This window comes from Letharia lupina (genome assembly GCF_014066315.1).
Source record: "Letharia lupina isolate WasteWater1 chromosome Unknown contig_19, whole genome shotgun sequence".
In the NCBI taxonomy this organism is placed as follows: Eukaryota; Fungi; Ascomycota; class Lecanoromycetes; order Lecanorales; family Parmeliaceae; genus Letharia; species Letharia lupina.
The window spans coordinates 698,958-722,593 of record NW_023502988.1 but is presented as its reverse complement, the minus strand read 5'-3'; the positions used below and the strand labels follow the sequence as shown (position 1 = coordinate 722,593).

The 23,636-nt window shown below is 50.7% G+C and overlaps 8 protein-coding genes across 8 annotated transcripts; 4 read left to right on the top strand and 4 right to left on the bottom strand.

The window, feature by feature from the left end:
* Positions 1 to 248: 248 nt before the first annotated feature.
* Positions 249 to 1,895, top strand: HO133_003993 (uncharacterized protein; the record flags this gene model as incomplete). The annotated part of the gene is made up of 4 exons (XM_037294912.1): positions 249 to 827; positions 886 to 1,170; positions 1,228 to 1,302; positions 1,380 to 1,895. 4 exons carry the CDS (start codon positions 249 to 251, stop codon positions 1,893 to 1,895), a joined length of 1,455 nt encoding a protein of 484 aa, XP_037148959.1.
* Positions 1,896 to 2,822: 927 nt separating this feature from the next.
* On the bottom strand, positions 2,823 to 4,928 carry HO133_003992 (uncharacterized protein; the record flags this gene model as incomplete). Its single annotated transcript, XM_037294911.1, has 6 exons — positions 2,823 to 2,852; positions 2,923 to 3,009; positions 3,075 to 3,470; positions 4,189 to 4,462; positions 4,516 to 4,574; positions 4,674 to 4,928. The coding sequence occupies 6 exons, from the start codon at positions 4,926 to 4,928 to the stop codon at positions 2,823 to 2,825; spliced, it is 1,101 nt and encodes a 366-aa protein (XP_037148958.1).
* Positions 4,929 to 5,525: 597 nt separating this feature from the next.
* HO133_003991 (uncharacterized protein) lies at positions 5,526 to 6,143 on the bottom strand (the record flags this gene model as incomplete). The annotated part of the gene is made up of 3 exons (XM_037294910.1): positions 5,526 to 5,588; positions 5,689 to 5,952; positions 6,009 to 6,143. 3 exons carry the CDS (start codon positions 6,141 to 6,143, stop codon positions 5,526 to 5,528), a joined length of 462 nt encoding a protein of 153 aa, XP_037148957.1.
* A 1,389-nt stretch (positions 6,144 to 7,532) lies between these two features.
* Positions 7,533 to 9,685, bottom strand: HO133_003990 (uncharacterized protein; the record flags this gene model as incomplete). Its single annotated transcript, XM_037294909.1, is given in 5 exon segments — positions 7,533 to 8,848; positions 8,868 to 9,126; positions 9,173 to 9,408; positions 9,484 to 9,612; positions 9,676 to 9,685. 5 exon segments carry the CDS (start codon positions 9,683 to 9,685, stop codon positions 7,533 to 7,535), a joined length of 1,950 nt encoding a protein of 649 aa, XP_037148956.1.
* Positions 9,686 to 10,333: 648 nt separating this feature from the next.
* HO133_003989 (uncharacterized protein) lies at positions 10,334 to 13,709 on the top strand (the record flags this gene model as incomplete). The annotated part of the gene is made up of 8 exons (XM_037294908.1): positions 10,334 to 10,364; positions 10,486 to 10,835; positions 10,892 to 11,016; positions 11,487 to 11,931; positions 11,980 to 12,037; positions 12,092 to 12,896; positions 12,949 to 13,015; positions 13,068 to 13,709. The coding sequence occupies 8 exons, from the start codon at positions 10,334 to 10,336 to the stop codon at positions 13,707 to 13,709; spliced, it is 2,523 nt and encodes an 840-aa protein (XP_037148955.1).
* Positions 13,710 to 14,065: 356 nt separating this feature from the next.
* Positions 14,066 to 15,855, top strand: HO133_003988 (uncharacterized protein; the record flags this gene model as incomplete). Its single annotated transcript, XM_037294907.1, has 2 exons — positions 14,066 to 15,505; positions 15,556 to 15,855. 2 exons carry the CDS (start codon positions 14,066 to 14,068, stop codon positions 15,853 to 15,855), a joined length of 1,740 nt encoding a protein of 579 aa, XP_037148954.1.
* Positions 15,856 to 16,419: 564 nt separating this feature from the next.
* On the top strand, positions 16,420 to 18,226 carry HO133_003987 (uncharacterized protein; the record flags this gene model as incomplete). Its single annotated transcript, XM_037294906.1, has 2 exons — positions 16,420 to 17,213; positions 17,260 to 18,226. The coding sequence occupies 2 exons, from the start codon at positions 16,420 to 16,422 to the stop codon at positions 18,224 to 18,226; spliced, it is 1,761 nt and encodes a 586-aa protein (XP_037148953.1).
* A 3,720-nt stretch (positions 18,227 to 21,946) lies between these two features.
* Positions 21,947 to 23,222, bottom strand: HO133_003986 (uncharacterized protein; the record flags this gene model as incomplete). Its single annotated transcript, XM_037294905.1, has 4 exons — positions 21,947 to 22,003; positions 22,099 to 22,282; positions 22,334 to 22,873; positions 23,158 to 23,222. 4 exons carry the CDS (start codon positions 23,220 to 23,222, stop codon positions 21,947 to 21,949), a joined length of 846 nt encoding a protein of 281 aa, XP_037148952.1.
* Positions 23,223 to 23,636: the final 414 nt, after the last annotated feature.

The following is a 23,636-nucleotide window of genomic DNA, read 5'->3' as shown; positions in this document are numbered from 1 at the left end:
TTTTTGCCAATTCTCATCTTCAAACTGGACACTTCAGCATACAGACAAACAGCATCAAGCTTCAGGGCGCCAAGAAAAGCCCTGTGATCCATTGCTGTCATCACGTCATCGTTGAAAACTGTGTCAGACGCGTCATTTCACCTCAATCCTGATACTTTGTCTACGTGCATACTTCAATACACCACCACAATACATGACAATCTAGGAAGAAGAGCTCACTTGCTTTCACAACCAGAGTAACAGCAACCATGTCGGAAGCTCAATCAGACCTTTTCCTCCCTCACGCATTAACCGAGCTGGAGAGGCTGATGGTGGTCTGGAGTGATCCGACTGTAGCGAGAGCGGCAAGCCTATCCATCAACAATTTCATCAATAGCAAGGTACAGGAGATAAAGTCGCGCTGCACAAGTCCCAGCCACGTCCTCTCCTTTGACAACTTTCGAAGTCTCTTAGAGATCTACAAGAGCATCAAGTCTCTCGGAAACGCAGAAGCCGCTGACAGTGTTACCGCTTTCCTCGTGGACAAAATTCAACAAAAGGTTGAGTCCCATCCTTCAAAATCCACGTCTGATGCTGCTCGAATGTCCGCCCTCGAACTGTTCGAGGACTTGGAGTTTTGGGTAGCGCTCAAGTCTTTGCTCGAGGGTTCGTTTTCGCCTGGCACCATCACGGACTCGATCACAAAACTTATTCTACTTGATCTGGCTGCCTGTCCAACCGATGTCATAGCCATCCCAGAGTCGCTGAGAGTCATGGAAATTGGCGCGTACCTCATGGGGGCGCTGCCTTCCATGGAGCTTACGGCGGCGAAGAACACGCACGCAAAAGTACGCTGTGATATTCCCCTTCCCTATTGTCACCATCGTGGCTGACCAAAGTCTACAGATCACCACTGACCTTCAGACTCAAATTCGACGTTTGCAAGAGCAGGCTGTTCAGAATGAAGCGACCATCAGCAGACTGAATCAGGATCAGGAGTTCTGGATCCAGGAAAACATTGGTCTCGAGGCTGATGTACATGGTCTGACTCAGCAGCTATCCAGTATCCAGTCGCCAGATCCCGAATTACAGCAAGAGAATCTTGGGCTGCAGACCGAGATAGCCGACTTAGAGGCCGAGAATGCCGGATTGGAGAAGAAATCTAGGCATTTAAAGAGCAAACTTCGAAATGTAGGCTCTCTGTCTCCGAGTTTCTAATAAATTAGGATTTCTGACACGGTGGCGCAGAGGATCCGCAAGCTCAAAGACGAGGTGAGTATCCTGAGACAAGCGCTGTTAGACCAAAAGTATGCTCATGATACTGTACGTGCAAGGATTGCTTCCTCTATGAACCCCACGTTCTTCTTGGTGCACGACCACTGATAGCTGACACTCTCCAGGATGACAAGATATATGACGCGAGCTTTCAAGGCAGAGCTGAGAAGCTCACGGAGGAGCTAGCTGAAGTGGAAGAAGACAAGGCAGCATTAGCGAGAGATAATGACAGGCTCGCTGTCGAGCAAGCAAGAGTAATGGAGTCGCTGGCAGAGTTGGAGGACAGCAAGATTGCGATGTCTAATGAGATCCACAGACTCGGCACGGAAAATGATCGTCTAGAACAGGAGCTCAAAGACGCGAGTGACAGCCTCGAGGAGGCGGAGGACGACAGAGCGATGTTGTCCAGGAATGCCGAAAAGCTTACTTCAGAGCAAGCTCGTCTGGAGAAAGAGCTCAGCGACGCTCAGGACATCCTTCACCGAATCAGCTTCTTCAGCTCCTCTATCCGGCCAATCGCCAACTACACCACATCACAAGAGGCCAACACTGACGCCAATGCCAATGCTGACACAGATACCGCGACCTCTTCTACGGGGGTGCTGACCCCTCCTTCCAGTACCCCGACGACGCCTTGGTGATCAGGATTTGCACTTGCAAGGGGTGTATCTACAGTATACTGCACAGAGCATGAGACGTCGCCCATCAGAGAGTCGGATCATAGGCTGATGCGTCAGCAAATTCGAACTCATTGCGTCTCTATCAGGCCCATGTAATCGTACCTGGCTGATATTAACAAACCCTTGATCCCAGTTGAACAACAGGACAGTGACTCCTGCCTCGCCTCTTAGCAACGTGCATATGCCCCAAACTGCGACGAATGTATCATCTGGGTACCCACCTTGTGCCGGGCGAGCAGGAAGCCTTCGTCCCATCTACTGAATAAGTCTTCGAAGTAAACTACGTCGTCTTCCAAATTTAACAGACGAATCATTCAAAGTCTCGGCACCTTCTGGAGTCTCTTGCCTGCTGGATGAGGTAATCATAACGGGTGTTCTAGAAGCTCGGTGGTGGATTGGCAGCTTACGTTCTTGCCCATTGCCCTTTTTGCAACGTCCCTTCTCTCTTTACTCATTGTTAGGCAACCCTCCTAGCAGCTAGCGTCTAATGCTTTCCGTTAATCTCATGCCGGTCCGCAGTTTCACAGATACACGAACATTATTGCCCATTCTTGGCTACAAGTACCGTGCCTTTCTGGCCTTACAAAAGGCCAATCTCCGTGCGGGCCAGGGTCACTTTCAATTTGGTTGTGGCTGTGGCAAGTTGGGTTCCTGCTTCCGTCGGTGCGGGTATATTTTCGATATAGTATCTGCTTGTCCAACTTCGGAACTGTGGACCATGGTGCAAGCGCCAGGCTTAGCTCCCATTGCACTGCGTCGAGTCACTTAACAGGCACGGAAAACAGTGAATGGGTAGGCACGGTTAACAGGCATCTAGGGTCTGGCATGTATACAATGTAGTATTTCTAGACCGCAATGCAAGGGATACACGCAAGTGTACACTCTGCTCTATAGCACCGAGAGATCCCCAAATTTCTCCTGGAGTATCCGTTAGCACGATGCTGATATTCCATCGGCAAGGCCAGTCAAGAGCTCCAAGATCACCTACCTTGTAGCCGGGGACGTGCCAACGCCCCTTCGACACAAGCTGTTCTGTTCGAGTGTCGATATCGGGGCGTGCCGCCACAACTTCGTCCTAAAAGCGCACACAAGCATCAGCATCGCCGCAGGGAGTCCGAAGATCGACATCTCGATACTCACAACAGTCAAATCCTCGAACGGTCTCGCGGTTTCGATATTCTTCAACGTCGCCTCCAAGTCCCTCAATTCCCCATCCACCTTCCCCTTCGTCTCCTCCGCGCTCTTCACAGCCTGCACCTCAAACGCCTCGATGGCCTTGATCTGCCGTCCCACATCGTACGTAGCCGGCTTGAACGCCTTGACGTGGCCTTCGATCTCGTCGACCACGGCCGTGTTGTTCAGGGTGTCGCGGTAGTGTTGGAAGTCGACGGACTGGGGCTGCGAGCTCAGCAGGTTGACCTTGCGGCGCGCGTCGTCGTTGCGCTTTTTGAAGGCTTGGAGCGCGGTTGCCGTCTGGCCTTTGAGACCGAGAGAGGTGGAGATTTTGGTCCAGTCGAGTTTCAGGGCGGCGGAGCGCTGGGATGGGTGTCAGTAGGGTCTAACGCAAGCCTGAGCCGGGCGGGCTGATGATTGGAGATGCACGTACTCCTGCTGCCATGTCTGCGGTTCCAATGGCAATGGGATGTTGTTGGCGTGAGATGAATCAATGGAAGATTGAGGTTGAGCTTCTTGTCGAAGTCTTGGCACGCTATTTCACATGAGGACGATCACGTGATGCTCCACCATGAGACTGGCAATCAACTTCATCTATACTTTAAGGCTGCAGCTTCAATACTCATGAGGAGCTCTACAATCTTCAATGGTTGGGAATACCTTGCTACGTTGGCCGTAGCCCCCTGTACAACAGTCACGACAAGCGCAAATACTACAAGTTTGCGGATTATTGCAAACGAACGCTGAGATATGTTCAACTGGGTGCTTTTGATTGGAGATTGAGAACAGAACAGGAGGGTATGCCCAATCTGCTGGATATGGCGAATATCCCACCATTGCCCTAAGGAAGCATCGCTAGTACAGAGATCATCCGTGCTCGCCGTGCTCAACCTTGCTCGTGCCACTTTACAGAGTCTTGTTGCTAACTGGAAAGCGCCATAATAGAGCTGCACCAACGTGTCAGCAAGCGCGGAACGTATTAGACGAAGGGAGTGGTAATACTTGACTATGTCGTTATCATTCTGCAATTGTAGACATAAAAGTTAGTTTATTGCCTAGGTCAAGAATTGGACATACGTACCTCCTTGAGAGCCTTGACCGCCTTCTTCCGCGACACACTCGCTTGGGCCATGACCAGCTCAATATCCTTGGCCTCCAGACCCGAGTCATCAACCTCCTCCCCATCATCTTCCTCTTCCTCTTTCTTGGCCTCTTCGATAGCCTTGCCCTTGCCCTCGGCAGCGTGGTTGTGGCCGGCGTGAGAGTCACCAGCGTTGTCGGAGGGTGTCATGTTCTTGAGAGCGCTGTCGCTTATCTGAGAGCTGAGGTCCTCAATCTTGGCTTCTCCAAAGATACTACATGTAGTGTCAGCCTTAACTCCAAATTTCAGAATTGCAGAGGCCTATACATCCAAGTGTTGCTTGAGGGGGACTTGTAGACGTCGGGCGAATTGATGACGAAGAGGATCTGTCGAGGAAGTATCAGCTAATGCCCTTGCTCTGAGAGCCTCCAAAGCTATGCCCAAGCGAGGGTCCGGTCCATATGCAATCAGAGTCCATCACCCACATTTTTCGGCCTCCTCAACGTGACCCTTGTGATACCCGGAACGTGCTTCAACCCCAGTTTCGCAATTGATTTTCTCGCTTTCTTCTCGTTACGAGAGTGCACGGTCACACTGGAACCAGCTGGGATGCCGGAGTCCCCCTCTCCTCCTGCCGCATCCGCTTCATCTGAGTCGGAGCTGCTCGAGGCATCGTCGACCTCTGCGCCCTTCTTGGCAGGTGGGTCATCGGGAAGCTCTTCGATGCGTGGATTTGACATCTTGGAGCAGGAATGTACTAAAGCACAGCTGTCAGCGCATATTTTGCATCACTTGAAAATCAACGTTCCCAACTTCCCATACGCTGTTGGCAGTGAAGCAGCGTACGTTGTAAGGACAATTGACAGTCGGCAATACTTGTGAAGCTCGGTTTTCCACTTACTTTACTGCAAGAGTGTGTTTGACAGATTTGAAGACTCGAAGTGTGACTGTGTGAAATTAGCGGATTCCGTGAAGCTCTGCCGAATTTCGATTTTGCGCTAGTGAAAGCTAGGGCTCTGCAACGCAAATCCAAGTTCGATCTATCGCAGTTCAGACTGCTACGTAGTGACACTAAGCAGGTGTAATCAGACTATACGCTCTCTACACTCTACGTAAAAAGCTGGTGGAAGCTTCATTTCAGGTCAATCTTGTGACCCTCAAATAATCGATCCTCAGGAAGACGTTGGCAAATTGAACGGAAACAACTGTGAGACACTCGTGTGCTTCAGTGGTTGAGTGCTGCTACTCGACTCTCAGTCCTAGCATAGAGCATCCACCCCTCCGCAATAGTAAAGCTTAGACATTTGCTCCCCGCTTCCCGCACAAAGAACCTCTATTCACGATGACGACTTTGCCGAAGCTCGGACGTTTGCGTGTGCCTTGCGAACTTCGAAACGCGCCTAGAAAGAATGCAATTAGCCAGGTAGTCCTGCCGTCATGTGGAATAGAGCAACCGTCTCAGACACCAAGGGACCATGCGCATGCTCGGGACTCGCGTACCTGTTTCTTCAACCTCAGGACCTTGAATCGATCGAAATCCGAAAGATTACGTCTCTTCTCCCTCTGCTCCCGCCTCTTTGCCCACGCACTCTCATCCCACTTCTTCTCAACCTCTCTCTTCTCCCATGCTCTCGCAACCGCACCTCTCCCAGCTGCTCGTGGTAGCTTTTCAATGACGATAGGAGTGATGATAAGGTTGTTCAGTGCGACGGACTGACGAGGGACAGCTGCATTTTCTTTCTTGGATGGTCCATCGACCAATGCCTGTTCTGAACGTCAGGCCAAGCAAGTGGGAGGAAGGCTCGGGTGCCGAGACGTACACGCTTGTGATCTATGATCTCAACGATGGCTGCTAAGCGTCCAGTGTATTGACCGTGGGTAAAGAGCACGACGCGGCCGACCTCGACCAACCTCCACTGTGAGGCTTTGATCTCGATGTCTGCGTTTTCTGCCATGCCGGCGGCGACTGTAGGGATTTAGAGTCAGTAACAGTGCTCCCGGTGATATAGTGGATCAAGGATAATTCACAGGTAGATCTGATTGTAAAGAGGATGTTGTAAAAATCGATCACCGATGTTGAGTTGCGAGTCAACTTTGGTGGGCAGCTCGGCTAAAATTTGGCGCTAGCTTAGCGCCTAGCGTTGCAGGCTTGCAGATCATTCAATTTCTCGAAGTGCGCTTTCAAATATCTTTAGACCAAGCACATTTTTCGTATCTTCTTGAATGCTTATGCGAGTACGCGCAGATACTAAAACCTTCATTACGACCGGTACACGATGACAAAACCCTCCAAGATGAGGTACGGTACCTGTTGCACTGGGCGCTGCGTCCTCCTCTGCCTCCAACACCATTGAAAAGAACTCGCCTGCGCTCTTTACACGGTTATCAACAGTAAATGCCTGCACCAAATCACTCTGCGAGACGCGAGTGATCCTCCACGACCGCCGACTTAATATGCCGACTAAAGCAAGTCCGGCGTATTCCGAGTCCTCGCTGCAGGCAAGCAGATGCAGTCACAGGCGGAAGATTTGAAGGCGCCGCCAGTGACCGGTCAAGGATGTGAGATCTATATGAGATGTTCCGTGCTTAAGACTACGGGCTCAAGCTCGCCTATCCGACTCGCGATAGCTCGGGCCTACAATTGAAGAGTGTGATGGAGGTATGATACTTGACTACTCTATTCTTTGGCTCTCTGCTCTACATTATGATGTTATAATTTGCGATTGACTCTTTGCCCGTGAACCTCTCGCCAGAGGCTCGATACGGAGAAAGTTGTATGATATTCAATCTTACATATTCTGACCTTCCTCTGCGTGCCCAGCTCGTTTTCTCATCGAGTCTCTTTCTCACCTGCTGACCAGGATCGCATTAGGTACCTGGCCGATCGTTTCAAGATTATCACTGAATGTGCTCGCCATGCACCAAGCATCCATCAACGTGGTTGTCTTTGCATGGATGGAATGCAGAAGGTCCGTCCGCCTAGTCCAGATACCTTTCCTGCCCAATGATTACAAAACACAAGCACTAGATAGTAAATGATTTTCCTCCGGGGAATGATTACACATTGTTACACCAAGATCACTGAGGGCGATTCAAAATTCACGTTAATTACGTCGCAAAGTCGTCATTGCACTTGCTAATCTCTGGATCGTACAGATCATCGAGGCAATGCACGCGCCCCGATATAGAACGGCGTAAAGTTGAAATTGGTCTTATGTGGACGAGACTTTGTTAGCTGGTCGACACTTTCGGTTTCCTTCAACAGAAGAGTGCACCACAGAGTCATGGGCTCAATATTCCCTTACACATTACCACATGCTATATGCACATTGACATACCATTTCTCAAAGCCTAGCTGTCCCTCCCACTAGATTGCGCCAGTCCTTATCTTCGAAGCGGACATACTTATCGCTTTTTGGGGACATCCAATAATTTTCATCTCCTCCACCACCCATTACCTTTGAGCCCTTCTTGCTCGGGTCGATCCCTTCTGCTCGCAAAGCAACCTTGTTTTGCTTGTTGTTATGACTCGCTGCCCCGCCAACTTCTCCACCTAGCACTCTCACAAAGACAGGTACCGCATATCCTGGCAACTGTTTCCTCGCATGTGATGCAAGTCCCCTCCAATCGAAATTCTTCCGATGTTCAGGCGCTATGCTAAGAGCAGCACACCCTGCTCTGCCCTCATGCCTGGGTATCTCAACTCCATATACGTTGGCCTCGAAGACGCCGGGGAATTTGCCAATCACCTCTGCGACCTCGGCAGTGCTGACGTTCTCGCTCTTCCATCGATACGTATCCCCTAAGCGGTCCATGAAGAGCCATCTTCCGTCATCAGTCCTTCTCAGGGCGTCGCCCGATCTGTAATACAGATCTCCCTTTCTGAACACATCCCGATCGAGTTTCTTCTTTGTTGCCTCAGGGTTGTTCCAGTACCCCGGAAAGAGCGATTCATCGGACAATCTGACAAGAATCTCGCCGCCCTCATTGTAGCTATTTCGTGTTGCAAAGCCTGTCTTTGGGTTTCTGATAATTTCGTTCGTCTCATGGTCGATGGCTGCGGGCGCGAATGTATCCCTCGTTACAAGTCTCATCAACGCTCCATGATGACCAACACAATCGACAGAATAATTTCCTCGGTTCCAGACGAACAAAGACAACATACCCTCAGAGCTATTGAAGAACTCGGCCACTTCCGGTACACCAAAGCGCTCACGGAAAGGAAGCCACACGTCGGGTCTCAATCCATTGCCCCACATACACCGGACCTTGTGCTCTTTATCCAATGGCGACGGGGGTGCAGCGAGGAGGTAGCGTGCCGTCTCCCCCACATACGCGAAGAAGGTCGACTCCGAATCTCGGACATCACGCCAAAAGTTACTGACTGAAAAGCCTTTACCAATGGCGAGGGAGACACCGGCCATCATGCACGTCATTGCCGCGATTCCACCTGTCCCATGGTACATCGGCATGCAGACGTACCATCTGTCTCCACCAGGACCGGGGCGCTGGTCACAATAATTTGCACGCCTGGCGCCCGCGAGGTGCATTCGACTGGTAGGAAATGATGCGCCTTTGGGCAGACCGGTCGTCCCACTGATGAACTCCTCGTCAGCGAGTCCTGACGTCAATTTTGTGGCGTGGAATGTCTCGATCTCACCTGGTGTAAAACAGTACACTTGGGAAGCTGGCTTTGAGGCCTTCTCGATAGCTGTCATCAGGTCTTTGTGCAGTCTTTGCAGCTATGGAGCTCTTCAACTCCCTAGACAGCACGATGGTCTGCATGCCAAGCTCCTCTATCCTCTGCTTCTCACCATCAATCCTGGTCCTTACCTTCTCCTCTTCATCAACCACTACTATCTTGGCGCCCGAAAGCTTCAAACAATGTATCAAGGCATCTTCGGATAGATTGAAATTGATCATGGCCGGTGCACATCCCTACCACAGTCAGTCAATCTGGTCTTAAAAGCCCTCAAAAGCGTACAATGGCCCATAATCCCAACCACGCAAAGATGAACTCAGGCGAGTTCTGTAAATAAAAGGCCACCAGCTCGCCAGGTCTGACATCCAGCTCAAGGAAATATGCAGCATATTGGCAAGTCTTGGTATGTGTCTCTTTCCAAGTGAATATTCCCTCACGCGACCAGATAGCCTCAGCGTCGGGGTAGTCGCGGACGGCTTCTTCGAAGAAGTAGAGGCAGGATAGGCGTTTGGTTTTGACTGTGACGAGAGGATTACAGGGTCAGCCAACGAGAGCTGTTGGCAGGGGATGCCAATGAGGGAGGGTTTCTGTACTAGCTCTTGTGGTCTCGCGCTCCGCACTGCTGAGCATCCGCAACTGGCGGATGTCTTTGCTGATATGGAACTTGGCGTCTAAGTAGGCTGCTGCTGCTGTCGTGCCTGCAGCAATGGCGGCTGTGGTAGCTGTGATGGAGTCAACGTGTCAGACGCTGTTGGGGTCCCATCAGGGAAGACATATGTATCTACCTAAGGCCATGATAATATGATTTCTACCGCATCACACGGACGATGTCCTGCTGGCTGATTGCATACGAGCAAGTGTAGACAGACGAAAATAGATTGATAATAGATTTGCGAGGGATATATACGATATGAAAGACCGGATGTTACAATGACACGCACAACATCAGCTCCATCTCCCCCACACCTTTTCCCATGCCGCCGGGCTTAAGCTACGCCGTTTCCTGCCAGACCTCGGCTTCCCCAATTCCTGCATACTTAGTTTCAACCCCGGATGCAATCCCCTGGCAGATGCAATGTCCGATAAGTCCGGTCCCTCAATTGTCTGCATCTCACCAAAATCGTACTACAAGTCGATCGTTATATAACTTTGTCAGTACGACTTCGATTTGAAGAACTCTTGAAGCTTTAGAAATCGTATTCTACGCTTCATAATCTGTTTTTTCAAGGTTTTAATCAGATGGTGTGGAACGAAAAATTGCATTTGCTAGGGAATTGCATCCGGGGGTGAATCTAAGAGCCGCAATAAGCGAGCCAAACGCGCCATTGAAACCATTCGCCTTGGGAGCTTCTTACCTGGAGACTAGACCCAGTGATACCCCAGGCCTCCTGCTTTGCGCTTTCTTTTGAGCAAAGTCTTACTCTCACACATATCTCCGTCGAGATGGTCCCACCTATCATTAACGCGACCCTTCGTACGTACATTTTGGAGATGATCCTTCGTCGCGCAATTTGACCTTCCCTACTCCCCTAAATTTGTCTTGCGACTCTGGACTTTGCCTCAAAGAAGCAATGCTGACTAGAAAATCGACGCAGAATCCACCGTCCTTACTCTCTGCTCACTCCTTATTGCTCAGTATTTCACGTCTTCGCCTCCGCCAAATATCCCAGCTCTTCTCCTCTACACCCTGCTCTCGACGCCTCCCAACTACCTTTGGCAGCAGTATATCGAAAAGAATTTCCCCGGGTACACTGTCAAGAAAATGAATGTGGATGACGGGGGCAAGGGTGTGGAGGTGGAGAAGAGGTTGAATGTGCGGAACACGCTGATCAAGCTTGGGCTCGATCAAACGATTGCGGCGGTGGTCAATGTCGCGGCGTATGTCGGAGGTAGTAGGGCATTGAGGGGCGTGCCATTAAAGGAATGCTGGATGGCGGTGAGGGAGGTATGTGGTGGTGCTCTAAGTGTAGATGCATGCATTTGCTGATAATTGCATGCTAGCAAATGTGGCCCGTCATGAAAGCGGGCTATAAGCTCTGGCCGGCCGTCAATCTAGTGCAGCACTTGTTTATACCCGTGGAGAGGAAGACGGTTGTTGGAAGCTTAGTAGGAATGGGATGGGGAGTGTATCTGGCATTATTCGCTGCCCAATAGTAAAATTGATGATAGTGGTGCTCTTGAAGTCCTCAAGACCGGTGACAGGTAGGCAGGTCGAAGATAGGTAGGTCGAAGTTAGGTATGCGTCATGACCCATTTTGATGGCAACATCAAGGGAGTAATTCTCCTCGTCCAGCTTCTAGACATGCATTGCGTCGCGTGTGATACCCTGAATATATCTTCTTACTAGACGCTCAGAAGATGGTTTTAACTGGCCTTTGAATTGACGGATCGACGATGAGGTTTGAGCGACCGCACCTACTTGCCTAGGTAGTCGCTCATGCCATGCGTGCGGGGTCTCGTCAACACAACCAAACGCAACGACGCTTGGTTCGCATGACACACAAACATCTTAACCTGAAGACGCTCATCTTACAAGAGGCTTTCGATAGGAGGAGAATAAGAATTTCAGGGCCATGTCGCAGCCACCTTTTCGCAGTCGTCCAAATCTCCACCTTACCTTGACAGATCTCACTGGCTCACCGCGCCAATCAGCTCGGAGCACTCCACCGCCTACGAGTCGTTTCATCACTCCATACCCTACTCCTGGAGATACCCCGTTCGCCAGAACAGCATACTCTCCCTACTACTCTGCAGGTCTCAAAGCGCCAACGATTGACGAAACCCCAGAGTCATTCGCCCCTCGCCGCACGATTAGATCGTGTTATCGCAAACACAATGGGTACCGCTTCAAGCGTTTGTTTGCGAGCAAGCCCGTATGGCTTCTACTCATGGTTATTGCGTTGGCTCTATGGTGGTTCAACGGAGGCAGTGAGGAGATGAATGTTGTCAAGCTTGGGGCCAGTGGCTTAGGCAGGGACTTCTTGCACGAGAGGAGAATGCATGACTATCAATTCTACCCGGCCACGAATCCGAAGATCCATGTGAGTCGGCAACAAGACACAAATAGTCTTGTCATTGACGTGTTGCAGTACGTTGGCCGCTGGACGTCTACGCCCAATAGATTACGCAGAGATGGAACATTTCCAGGTAACTACCAAAGATGCTCTGATAGCGACGGAATAGCTTATAGACCTTCTGTAGGAGTCTACTTTGATATTTCCGTCAAGAATACCACTTCTCTGCTCCTGGCCCTTCATAATGCGCCAGAGCAAGAGTCAAGCACACTAAGCAGTATGCCAGAAGCATCAACACTGCTAGTGCATGGTCATCGCAAGCATTACTCATTCCACCCAGTCCCCGGCGACAAAGCTGCACCGCCTGTCTCCTTGCTGGCCGAGGTCGATGACCAAGAATACATTCTTCTGCCAAATTCGTCATCGCTAGTCACTATCAGCTCCAATGGCCTGGACGAGAGAATAGAGCACCATGTCCGCGTTGTCGCCCCAATGACTGATGACCATGGGATGGGCGTCGTGGAATTGGAAGGTCTTTGGCTCAGCAAAGGAGGCAAGCTCGTCAAAGTGGCTGGGTCTTTGCTCAGCGAGGACTACGTGAACGAGGATTTGCTGAACGCGGAGAACGATCAAGTAGGAGAAAGGCATAGGACTGGACTGAATGACATTGAGGAAGATGGTACTACCAAAAGTGGTCGACAGAAGGCCAGCGATATTGCCGAAGACGACAATATTCCATTCGCCAATCAAGATCGGAAAAAGCTACTTGAAGTTATCACGGACTCACCGGGCTCTTTGACCGGAAAGCAACGGGGCAGGCGTACGGGAGGCGCGAACGGCTTGCTATCTGGTGTCATGGGCTGGGAGTACTTGCTGGGGGAGATGTTTGGGGCTGATCATGTTGGAATTGGTGTCGATGGAATGTGCCTAACGCCAGATTGCATTAGCGGCTCTGGCGAATCAGCTGGTATGGGAGATGTGTTTTTTCGCAGGCAAGATCTGCCCAATGTTAATGCACTGACGGAGTACTGATCGAATACGCAGTGGTCCCTATGGCTCAGCATACTTCGAACATCCGTGGATGTTCAGTGCTTACGTACCAGACGTCTTGGTAAAAGACCCTTGTCAAACCACCCCGAAAACCTTGACTAAACTCACGACAGGTGATTAACCTTGGTGATTCAGACGATATTTCTTTCAACGACCATGCATCTGATCACAACAAGACTCTATGGGACCTCTCTGAAAGCTTTGAGACGACATACGTCTCCCTGATCAAAGCGATACGAGGACTGGCCTATCCCAAACACCCATCCATTCTGCAAAGCGAGAGGAGTGGGACTCCTGGAATGGTTTCGAGCATAGCGCCAGCAGCGATCCCCATCTTCGTGATGAGACCGTTGCGGGGTCAGCTTGAACAAGCTACTCAGAACGCAGTCGCCAAGCTTAGAGCTGATGGAGACAAGGCGGTGTTCTGGCTCGACACCTCCGGCTGGCTTGATACGAGCGTTGACGACTCGGAGGGCCTTGACTTCTTCTACGACGACACCGCGGCGCCCCCGAAGTGGAGATTGACAGTGCAAGGGAACCAGCGAGTTGCTATTTTCCTGCACATGCATGTTTGCAGATATCTTGCTGGCGTGGAGGATAGATGCGCTTTCCTGCCGCACGAAGTATATCAAGGCAAGGTCTTTAATCCTGAACAGAAGAACTTTGACAAGTATATAGAAGACGAGAAAGAGAGAAAGCTGAAGAAGATATTTTGGGAGAAGGAGGGGGCAGTGAAGGGAGATCTCCTCGTCTAATTTTAGATGATCGATCGTCTGTCGGACTAGAAGCTTTGTACAATAGAGAATGAAAATGTCATTGCCACTTTATATCTCTCATTGGTTGTTGAGTACAACAAAAGAATTCGCATTCGAAGTCAAGGGAGTCACCAGTCTTCGGTCTGCCAAGTCGGATCTGATAGATTGATCTGAATTGGGACAAGCGTAGATCTTATCGAGCTTGTGTTAGCGTGAAGCTCGGAGTCTGTAGACTTAATTTTCCTCTCGCTTTGCTGTGTGGGGAGAACCTCGCTTTATTTATGATTGTTCCTTACTTGTTGTTCAGATATACTCACTATCGCTTATGACATACACCGTCGTGTTCATTTCCTGCGATGGGACGCCCGAATAACGGCACTACGCGGCGAAAGTCCTCAACCACTCACTACCAGACCTTCCCCACTCCTCCCCCCAAATCCAAAGGTCAGCCGCCATCAGACACTTCCAGGACTTCGTCCCACGACGGGCCTCATCATGCCCGAACGGGGTCTAAGGGTTCCAACCATGAAGGGTCACCTCTCCCCATCAGGCAGCTCTTTGTCTTGGCGGTCATCTCCCTCTCCGAGCAGACCGCCCTGAACTCCATTGGGCCCTACCTACCACAAATGGTAGCCACATTCGGAGACGTCGATCCCGGGCAGGTTGGACTCTACGTTGGGCTCGTAGCCTCCTCCTTCGCCCTGGCACAATTTGCTACAAATTTCTTTTGGGGATGGCTGTCAGATAGAATTGGAAGAAAGCCTGTGGTGCTGACAGGAACACTGCTCAGCGCTGCATGCTTTGTTGCTTTCGGGTTCTGCAAAACACTATGGCAGGCAGTAATTGTACAGGTGTTAATGGGGCTCGTGAATGGGAACCAGGGCGTGGTGTCTACATGCCTGGGGGAGATCACAGACCGAAGCAATCAGTCTCGGGCTTTCATATATTTGCCGGTCATATATGGCTTGGGTGGAATCACGGGACCTGTGGTGGGGGGGCTGCTAGTTTCCAAGAACGCACATTTCTCGAAGGAAGATCCTTATCCATACCTGAAGCCCAACCTGGTTTCAGCGGCCGTCCTTATAGTCGACTTGATAGTGACGATGGTTTTCTTGGAAGAGAGTCTTGACGAAGCTAGGGACCTGCCGCCACTGGGAAAGCGAGTAGGCAACCTCTTCAGTTGGGGCTGGCAGTTCGCAAGCTCGAGCCGACCCAGCTACCTCCGGATACCAAGTATCAACCACAAGCGACCTTTACACATCGATGGCGATGCTACCAATGAGGATGAAGATGAAGAAGACTCTGATTCGGATTCCGGGTCCCAGACCTCGATTCCGGAAATGATACCACACCATACCACAGATCTCACACAATCTCAGATCTTAAATAGAGACACCTTGCTACTCATGTCCACATATCTCATCTTTCAGCTCTCTAACATCTCTTACAACTCGCTCTACCCTATCTTTGGCCAAGCTGCCCCTCCAAGAGGCCGAAACCTTTCCCCTAAAGACATCGGGTTCTCGCTGGCTTTCGCGAGTGCCGCAACCATTGTGTTTCAGCTTGGCTTCTTTGGCAAGCTGCGAGAGAAGTTGGGGAACCGGGTGACTTACAGAAGCTGCATGGCGGCCATGGCTTTGGCATTCATACTGACGCCGTGGGTGGGGTACAAGGACAGCAAGAATGGAGATGGAGGGATCTCTACCGGCAAGGCATGGTTGTGGGTCGAGCTGGGATTCATACTCTTAGTGAAGTCGCTGGCTGCTGTGGGCTGCTTGACGAGCTTTCTTCTGTTGGTATATGTCCCACTGTTGCCTTCATTGACCAAGCTTACCCTTCGTCCAAGATTACCAACTCCGCTCCCAACCATTCCGTCCTCGGCACGCTCAATGGCCTCGCCCAGACTCTATCCGCAGCCGGCCGAGCTGTAGGCCCTTTTTTCGCTGGTGGTCTTTTCTCACTCGGGACTCATGTAGAACCCAAGGGCGAAGCCGTAGCATTCGGCGTCTTTGGCGGTGTAACCTTCGTCGGATTCCTGATGACCTTCGGAATACGTGGGGCAAATCTCGAGTCGGAGGGTTGGGATGAAGAGGAGGGCAGTGAGGAGGACGAGGAGTCGGAGGACGAAGACGATCATGCGAGGTAGTAAAATCCTTGTAGTTTGGGAATATGGCGTTAGACATAGACATGCCGGGACAAAAGGGATGACGATCATAGCGAAGGCGTTGATGGCGTTTTGGTGTAGGATCAATGTACTGCAAGAGAGGGAACAGCCAGTGAGTAAAATGCTTTCATTAGCTGGCCTAAATTTCAATGTATTACGACGTCAAAGGGCTACGATCTATATATATGAAGCATCTTAGGCCCCATACACAGCTGAGCATAGAACATCTAGTGGTCGATGGCCGAACCGACGGTGGGTGTTGTGAATGCCATGAGCTCGAAGACTGTCACTGTTATGGTCTACGATCAAGAAGAATCCCTGCGTCCAGGGGGAAAATGCCCTTGAGAAGGCTCTTTGCAGCAGACATTCTGTTCCATAACACTACGTCCAGAATGACGATCTGTGAGTTGCATCCCAAGGAAGAATCAGCGCACCGTCTTAAAACTGATGTCTTCGTGCTGCCAAGCGCCATAAACACATCCATCTGTGCACTCGGCAACGTTGGAACCTTCCATATCCAGAACACATGCTTTTTCACAAACCAAGATGATCTATTTACCGCCGTTACGACGCTTTCTTTTACCCGCCATTGTCTTCGTGACCCTCATCATCTCCTACCGTGCATTGCCCATTCCAACCTCGTTGCCATCATTCGTCCTCCACCCAGCGCCTGCTCCTCCACAAGGCATTCATGTACCAATCTCAGGCCTGCAGAACCCCCTACCCATCGCCAATACCTCATACAATCATCTTTCGCCACCCAATCAATACTACTACAGCTATCACAGACACGAGAAGGCATTGAACGACGATAAGAGCACCTCGAAATTATGGCGACCAGGGCTCGATCCCAATCTTGAACACCTCTTCAGATGTCCCATTGACGCCAACAAATATACAGGCCATATACGCTTACCTGACATCGTCCAGAACATCTCGCAGATCCCACCAGGTTCGCTGAAGCCGGAATCCAGAGTGTTCTGGAATCCGACCGTCATTGCACTGCCATACTGGTCGAAAAACCAGTATTTGATCGTGAGCAGGATCGTCACAGACGGCAATCACCAAGAGAATGTGCTGTGCGAGGCTAATGTCTGCTACATTGGATCCGGCGAAAATGCAAGGCCAAGGGAGAAGCGGTGTACGGAGGACGACCTTCGACACGTCGGTCCTGGCGGTGGGATGCGCTGTGTTTCATCACCAGTGACCCTTAGTGTGCCACCAACGCCGGCAGAGAGATGTGAAGGGAAATTCATGCCCTATGTTGACATCCCGGGCTTCCACGATCCTCGGATCTTCTGGAGCGGCAAAGGCGAGCCCTTGATGATGGTCAACACCCAGTATGGCCCCCTCCTAGCTTTTCAACACAAAATTGACGTTCTACAGATCCCGCTACGCTTGTTTCGGCCTTTGGATCATAGATCTTCGCACCCTGCACTCGCCCCTCCAAAAGCTTCTCACGTCTTCCCCCAAACGACCTTCCCTTGGTCCTCTGAAGTCCTACCCAACTCTCACAGAGCTGACTCGCAACCCCGCCAACACTCGCTCACAGATCGAAAAGAACTGGTTCCTCTTTTTCCCTTCTAGTGGCGAGTCCTATATCCACTACGATCTCTCCAACCCTCGTGGCGGACCCAGAGGGCGCACCTTTGCCAAGCTCCTTGGAAATGGCTTAACCACAACCAATCTGACTGATCCCTTCGAGCAGCCGTGTCTGCGTGATCTCACCGATGCCGAGGAACCAGATAAGATGAAGAGAGGAGGCACTTGGCATCAAGCAACCAACTCTCTTCGTCTTGTGCTCTGCAATCGTTTCGACTATGACTGCAAAGCCAAACCAGACAACACCGTCTTCTTCGCTATTGTGCACCGCAAATTTCCTAATTGGCTCAAGCTTCCATTACGCTATGAGCGCTACTTTATGGTCTGGTCTGCTACGCCGCCGTTTGAGATGCTAGGCATCAGCCAGCACCCGGTTCTGATGGGTAATGAGACGGCTTCAGGATGGCCCGCGAGCGAGAATTGGGATGATGATCCTGCCAACGCCAAGATCGTCGCCATGACGAAGAAAACAGCTGCCAATGCAACGGAGCCGTACCGCGGCAAGGACTACTGGGCCTACTTCACGTACACGGTCAGTATTTCTTATGCTTGGGGAAGGCAGCCGAGGGCAGCGAAAGACGGAGGAGATGAAGCGCAGGATATGCACGTGGGGTATCTGGACGACGAGGTTCTGCTAGCGATCGGGGTTGATGATAAAGGACAGGCCTTCTCGCGGGCGAAGGCGGGGGAGTTGGTGCAGTGTTTGAGGGCTTGTCCGGGGAGGAGCGAAGACAAGGGCGAGAGAGGTTGAAAAATGTGATGCACAAGGTCGTAAGTGCTCAGCATGACTCTGTAAGAAAACGTAGCAAAAGTCATGCTAGAGAGAATTCCAACTCACAGCAGGAGAAAGCTCGCTTTCTGCTCATTTACGCACACTTTTGTGGATATCGACCAGTATAAGATGGCTCTTCCTATCAGAGGATATTGATTAGAAAGGATTAAACGCATCAAAAGAATTCAATTGCAGATATGAAACGACGGAAAAATTGGTGGAAATTATCACTTTTTCCTGGCACCATGCCTCAAATGTAGGACTATTGCGGTTCCATGGAGGGTGAGAACCCTCTACGAATGTATGATATTCAAAAAAAAGTTGTTGAAATTATCACTTTTTTCTGGCGCCGCGCAGGACTTCTACAGCTTCATCAAGGGTTTTAACCCTGCATGCATGACTTTCGCTACATTCTCTCACATGTTTCCTGTCCCCACGAAGGGTTCTCTCACGCCGGGTAATGTGGTCCTTCGACGCCCGGGAATGCCTGCACCAACCCCAGAGGTCGCCTAAAAGTCTACGCGACTGCATCGACCGGAGGTAGATCTATGCTGGCGCGCAAGCCATGTCTAAGCCTAACGCCTTTGCTGATGCCGATCACGTATATTCATTGTGGGAAGGGCGGTGTAGGTGATACAATCTTCCAAGAGGAGGATAGTGTGACGAAGTGTTCCAAAAGGAGCATCGAATGACAATATGTTCGCTGAGTAGGCTCAAGTGGCGGACTTTTTGAAGAGGAAGACTGGGTCATCGAGGGATTAGAAGACACCGTAATTGTGGATGAAAATCAGGCCAAATGATACTTCGAGAAGACTATGATGCATGCTGAAGGGCGAGCGGCTGACAGAATATAACAAAAATCCATTTCTTTTGTCAGTTCCAGGCCCTTTGGCTCTGCTATCCACCTGCAGGCTCATGGCCGTACTCGTGAGGCAGTGGGGGAGGTTACGCAGGATCCTGACCACGAATTGGTAAAAGCGGCGATTCGCCAATGATACTTGCTTCGGCGGACCAGGCACGTGCAATCGACACTCGTGTGATACGACACAATCTTCGAACGTTGGCCTGTGATGAAGACCAGAGATGATTGACGCTAATGCCAAGAGAAATGCCCAAGTTGGTTCACACGGGTATGTGTAAAGGTATCGTGTCCTGGGTTGATGTTGAGAACTGCGCAGAGGAATCAGAGTACGGTGCCGACGCTGGCAAGGTATAGGAAACAGTGTCTAAGGCAGGTCAGTGACGGTCCGCTTTCTTTCCATAGATGAATCCTTACATCACAAACGCATGACGCTGCGGCATAAGACAAGGCTACGAGGCTGAAGACTGTCATCCTTTAGGCAAAACCGGGCGTCGTCCTCTTCAAACTCGGGCGTTCTCTAATTGCGAAAGCAACGCTGTACAAGGAACAAGCCAATCGCACTTCATGAGATGAGGCGTTGAGCAGCACATAGAAGGTGAAGTCAGTGCAGACATCCAGCTCCGCGATATACGTCAGATGAGCCGCGTTGCAAGTCCGACCCAAGAGAGCGACGTTCTTCCTGCCGCAGCGAAATCTGACAAAAGGGACCACTTCGGTTCAACTATGTACATGTATAGGACCCAAATGCGATGCCACAAATCTGTGGCTTGATATATTCGATCCGTGTTACGCGTTTCTCACGATGACCGTGACGTGGGTCGCGGATATAGATGTGATCATATATCGTCTGAATTCCGTCGAATGTGCGAGCGACCTGGTGGAGTCGCTGGGTGATCCGGGCTGTGGACGATCTTCGTGGATCAAGAAGTTGAGAATGCTGAGTTCATTGCGTAAAGATCCGACCGACTTCGAGCTCAGGCTCGCGATCCCGAAGTTCAGATCTTCTAAGAACGTGATGGTCACTGCGCTGAGCGAGTCCCCCATTTTAAGTGCTATCCTACTCGAAATTTTGCTCGCACGACGTATAACCAGACCCCCAATCATCTTCTCGAGCTGAGAACATTGGCAGCAGAGTTTCACTCGCTCCAGGACACCCTGCTGCTTTCTCTCAAAAGAGCCATGAGTTGTTAGCCTGGCGAGGAAGAGATAGTAATCACGGGACTGGAGGATCAATCAAAGATGGTTGTTTGTGTTTGCGAAAAATCTCTGCACGCGCGGAAAAAGCTCTGTCAGAGATGGACCATACAAGGCAACGCTGCGTAATCAATTAGACCAACTCAGCGACGAAAATGCTACACAGGGATGTAAGGACGCAGGGGTCCCATCTCTGGTCCTTCAGCTCGATACACGAGCTTTTACAGACCTCCGTCTCAAACCCGAGCCAAGATGGGCCATGGCTATCCGTGAAGTATTCGTGTTTACTGTGTCGCCACTGAGGAGTAGGACAATACTGTTGCAACATTAGGCGAGGATCGCTGCAACAAGCTCTTTCCATTTGGGACCGGCGTCGAGCAGCTCTACCGGATCAAGGACCTCCATGAGGGATCTGTGACTCGTCTGACCTTCTCTGCTTTCTATTTGGCACACTGATATGCCCGTCACTCACATGGCTGACCCTTCGGTCGCTCCAGTTGGAGTCACCGGGTGCTCTAGACCAAAGCATCCTAAATTCCTTACCTTTTACGGCAACATTGATCACCGTTCTTGGTTGCCATCCCAGTATTGCTCTGACCACCATGACTTCATCGATCATCATAAGCACAGGTGCAATTGCCATGCCCGTCTGGAAGCCGTGCACAAGAGGCCGCTCGTCGGCTTTCTTGTCATGTTGGCTGTTGATGGCAGCGGAATCGCTGGTCTGGTCAAATATGGGTGGCTCGATCGCCGGCCTGTTCCTGGTACTCATGCCCTTGGCTTTGGGCGTTGGTGTGGCATCGGGTCTTCTGTGGCACAAACGAATGAGCCATGCGCAATGAATGCCATTCGGAAAGAATTCAAAGGTAAAGACATCGTGAGCAATAGTGGGCAGGCATTACCGCAACCCTCAAATCTTTCCACGAATTTTCTCTAAACTACAGACACTTCTTGTCTTCACAGACATCTTCATCCTACGTCTCCGCAGATGCCGCGGGAAGATACTCGACGCTCGACGCGAGTGTCGAATTCTAGATCCTATAATGGCTCTTTTTCTCGACTTTACGAATCGTTCGTGGTAAATTGGTACCGCAGCGGTGACACACTGTGATATCATAGTGGGGAGGCACAGATGAATTGTTCATTTTTTTGGGCTTCGTTGTCCTAGCCAAGCGATGGTCTTTCCTTAGTACTTTCTTTTAATCTCAGACTGGATCAAGGCTCGAAAGGGTATGTTCTTTTCTGTGCGGATCTGGGACTTATTAGAACAGGTCGCAAGAATCCTGATATAATTGTAGCTGAACGCAATTTCGAAGCGATCATTCAGTACACTATATCGTAAAGGGAGAGAAATCCAGCATGACTGATCTGCCTAATTACCAAGTAGACACCGGTTCTGAGAGAACGGGCTCAAACGGGCCCATTAAAGTCTGAACATTTCATTTCTCAAGTTCGATCGGTAGAAGTTGAGAACTCTGTCTATGGTATATCAAACCAGGTGTGTCTATTAGAATGGCAAAAGTGGAGCCCGACAATAACTCCATGCTCACATACCGCCTTCTCGCATTAGCTTTGATAATGTCATACCTGGGCTTGATCTCACAATCCTTCACCAGCGCATCGCCGCTCAGTATCTCGTTTCCCTATCTAGCAAAGTTGGCAGGTGGCTTGGTCGCAGGACCTTGAGCGGTCACATATGCCTAGTCATACACAGCAATCAGCCGCAAGTCCTGAAACAAGACAATACCGAGTCAAGCAGTCGAGGACCTCTGCGACAGTCCGTGAGAATGCTTACTCTTGTCAATCCCCCATCAACCACGAAGTCAGTCCCATTCACGAAACTGCTCTCGTCGCTGGCCAAGAATAAGACGGCTTGGGCTTGTTCAATGGCTTCGCCGAAGCGGCCTGATGGGAAGTGGATCTCGCGGCGGTGGCGTTTGGCTGCGTCATCGCCGAGCCAGTCTTGAAGGAGCGCGGTGCTGAAGACCAGTATCAGCATCTCCCAATAGGAAGTTGAGAGAAAGGCTTACTTCAATGGGGCAGGACACAACGCATTGAATCTAAACCCTTCCTTCGCATGCACAATCGCCAACTCCCTTGTTATTGCCAGCACAGCGCCTTTGCTCGCTGTGTACGCCAGCTGCGGCGTCGCACTTCCCACCAAAGCAACCACGCTGGCTGTGTTAATAATACTCCCAACCTTTTTCTCATGCCTCCGCATGCTTAGCACAGCATGTTTACTTCCAAACCATACACCCTTGACATTGATATTGTGAGTCAAATCCCAGATCTTTTCCGGCGTATCAATTGCGTCAGCATCATCACCGTGCATGATGCCGGCATTGTTGAACATGATGTCGACGCCGCCCCAGGAGTCGACATGTTTGACCATGGCTTCGACGTCAGATTCTTTAGACACGTCGCATTTGATGGTTTCGAGTCGAGGCGGATCTGGGAGAATGGTGTGGACTTTTGCTAGTGCGGTAGCAAGGGCGGGCTCGGATATGTCCGCCATGAGGACTGCGGCGCCTTCGCGGGCGAAGAGGATGGTTGTTTCGAGGCCAATGCCGCTAGGAAGAAATGGAGGCATCAACGTCGGGAAATCAAAAACGCAAATAGGTTCATGGTAGGAACGAAATACAGCAAAGGAATGGCAAGAATATGGTAAGCACGGAGGCAAGATAAGGGTTAGTACTAAGCACGTGACCCGGACGGGGCACTGCATGCTGAGTGCGCTCTTCGACAATAAGACAAATGCAGGCGAAAGAACTGCAGCGCAGACAAGGGAGCAGTACGAGTGCTACAGCAGAAAGATCCAGTAGTAAATATTGAAAAGTAGACTGGTCAGACCCACCCAGCAGCGCCAGTAATGATGGCCTTTTTGCCTTCCAGGCGTAGACCTCGCTTAGTGCTCGCCATGACGGAGAACGGGTCGAATAGAGCGCTTCTAATCCGAGAAGCAAGCGTCCAACCTGTCTAGATGCTGAATCAGACAATTCTCGGATAGAGGTGCCGAGCAAGCGTACAGTGCTGTCACCACTTTGTGCTGCACTCAAATCTCCTCTCCGAAAGACAAGTTGAAGGTGCAAGCAGCGCTTCGTGATAGATAGTGACAGCGGTCTGGTTTCTTACCCATGTGTACTCTGAGCTGTTGACGGTAAGAGAGATGATAGTTAAGGAAATGTCGCCGCAGCCTTCCGCTTCACGTCATGCATGAGAGATTGGAATGTTGATAAGGCTGCATGCGTGACAAGCGCTAACCGCGTAGTGGGTGTGTTCGGTGGCGGAAGAACGTATAGCCGACATTGTCAGGCTACCAATACTGATAGCTAT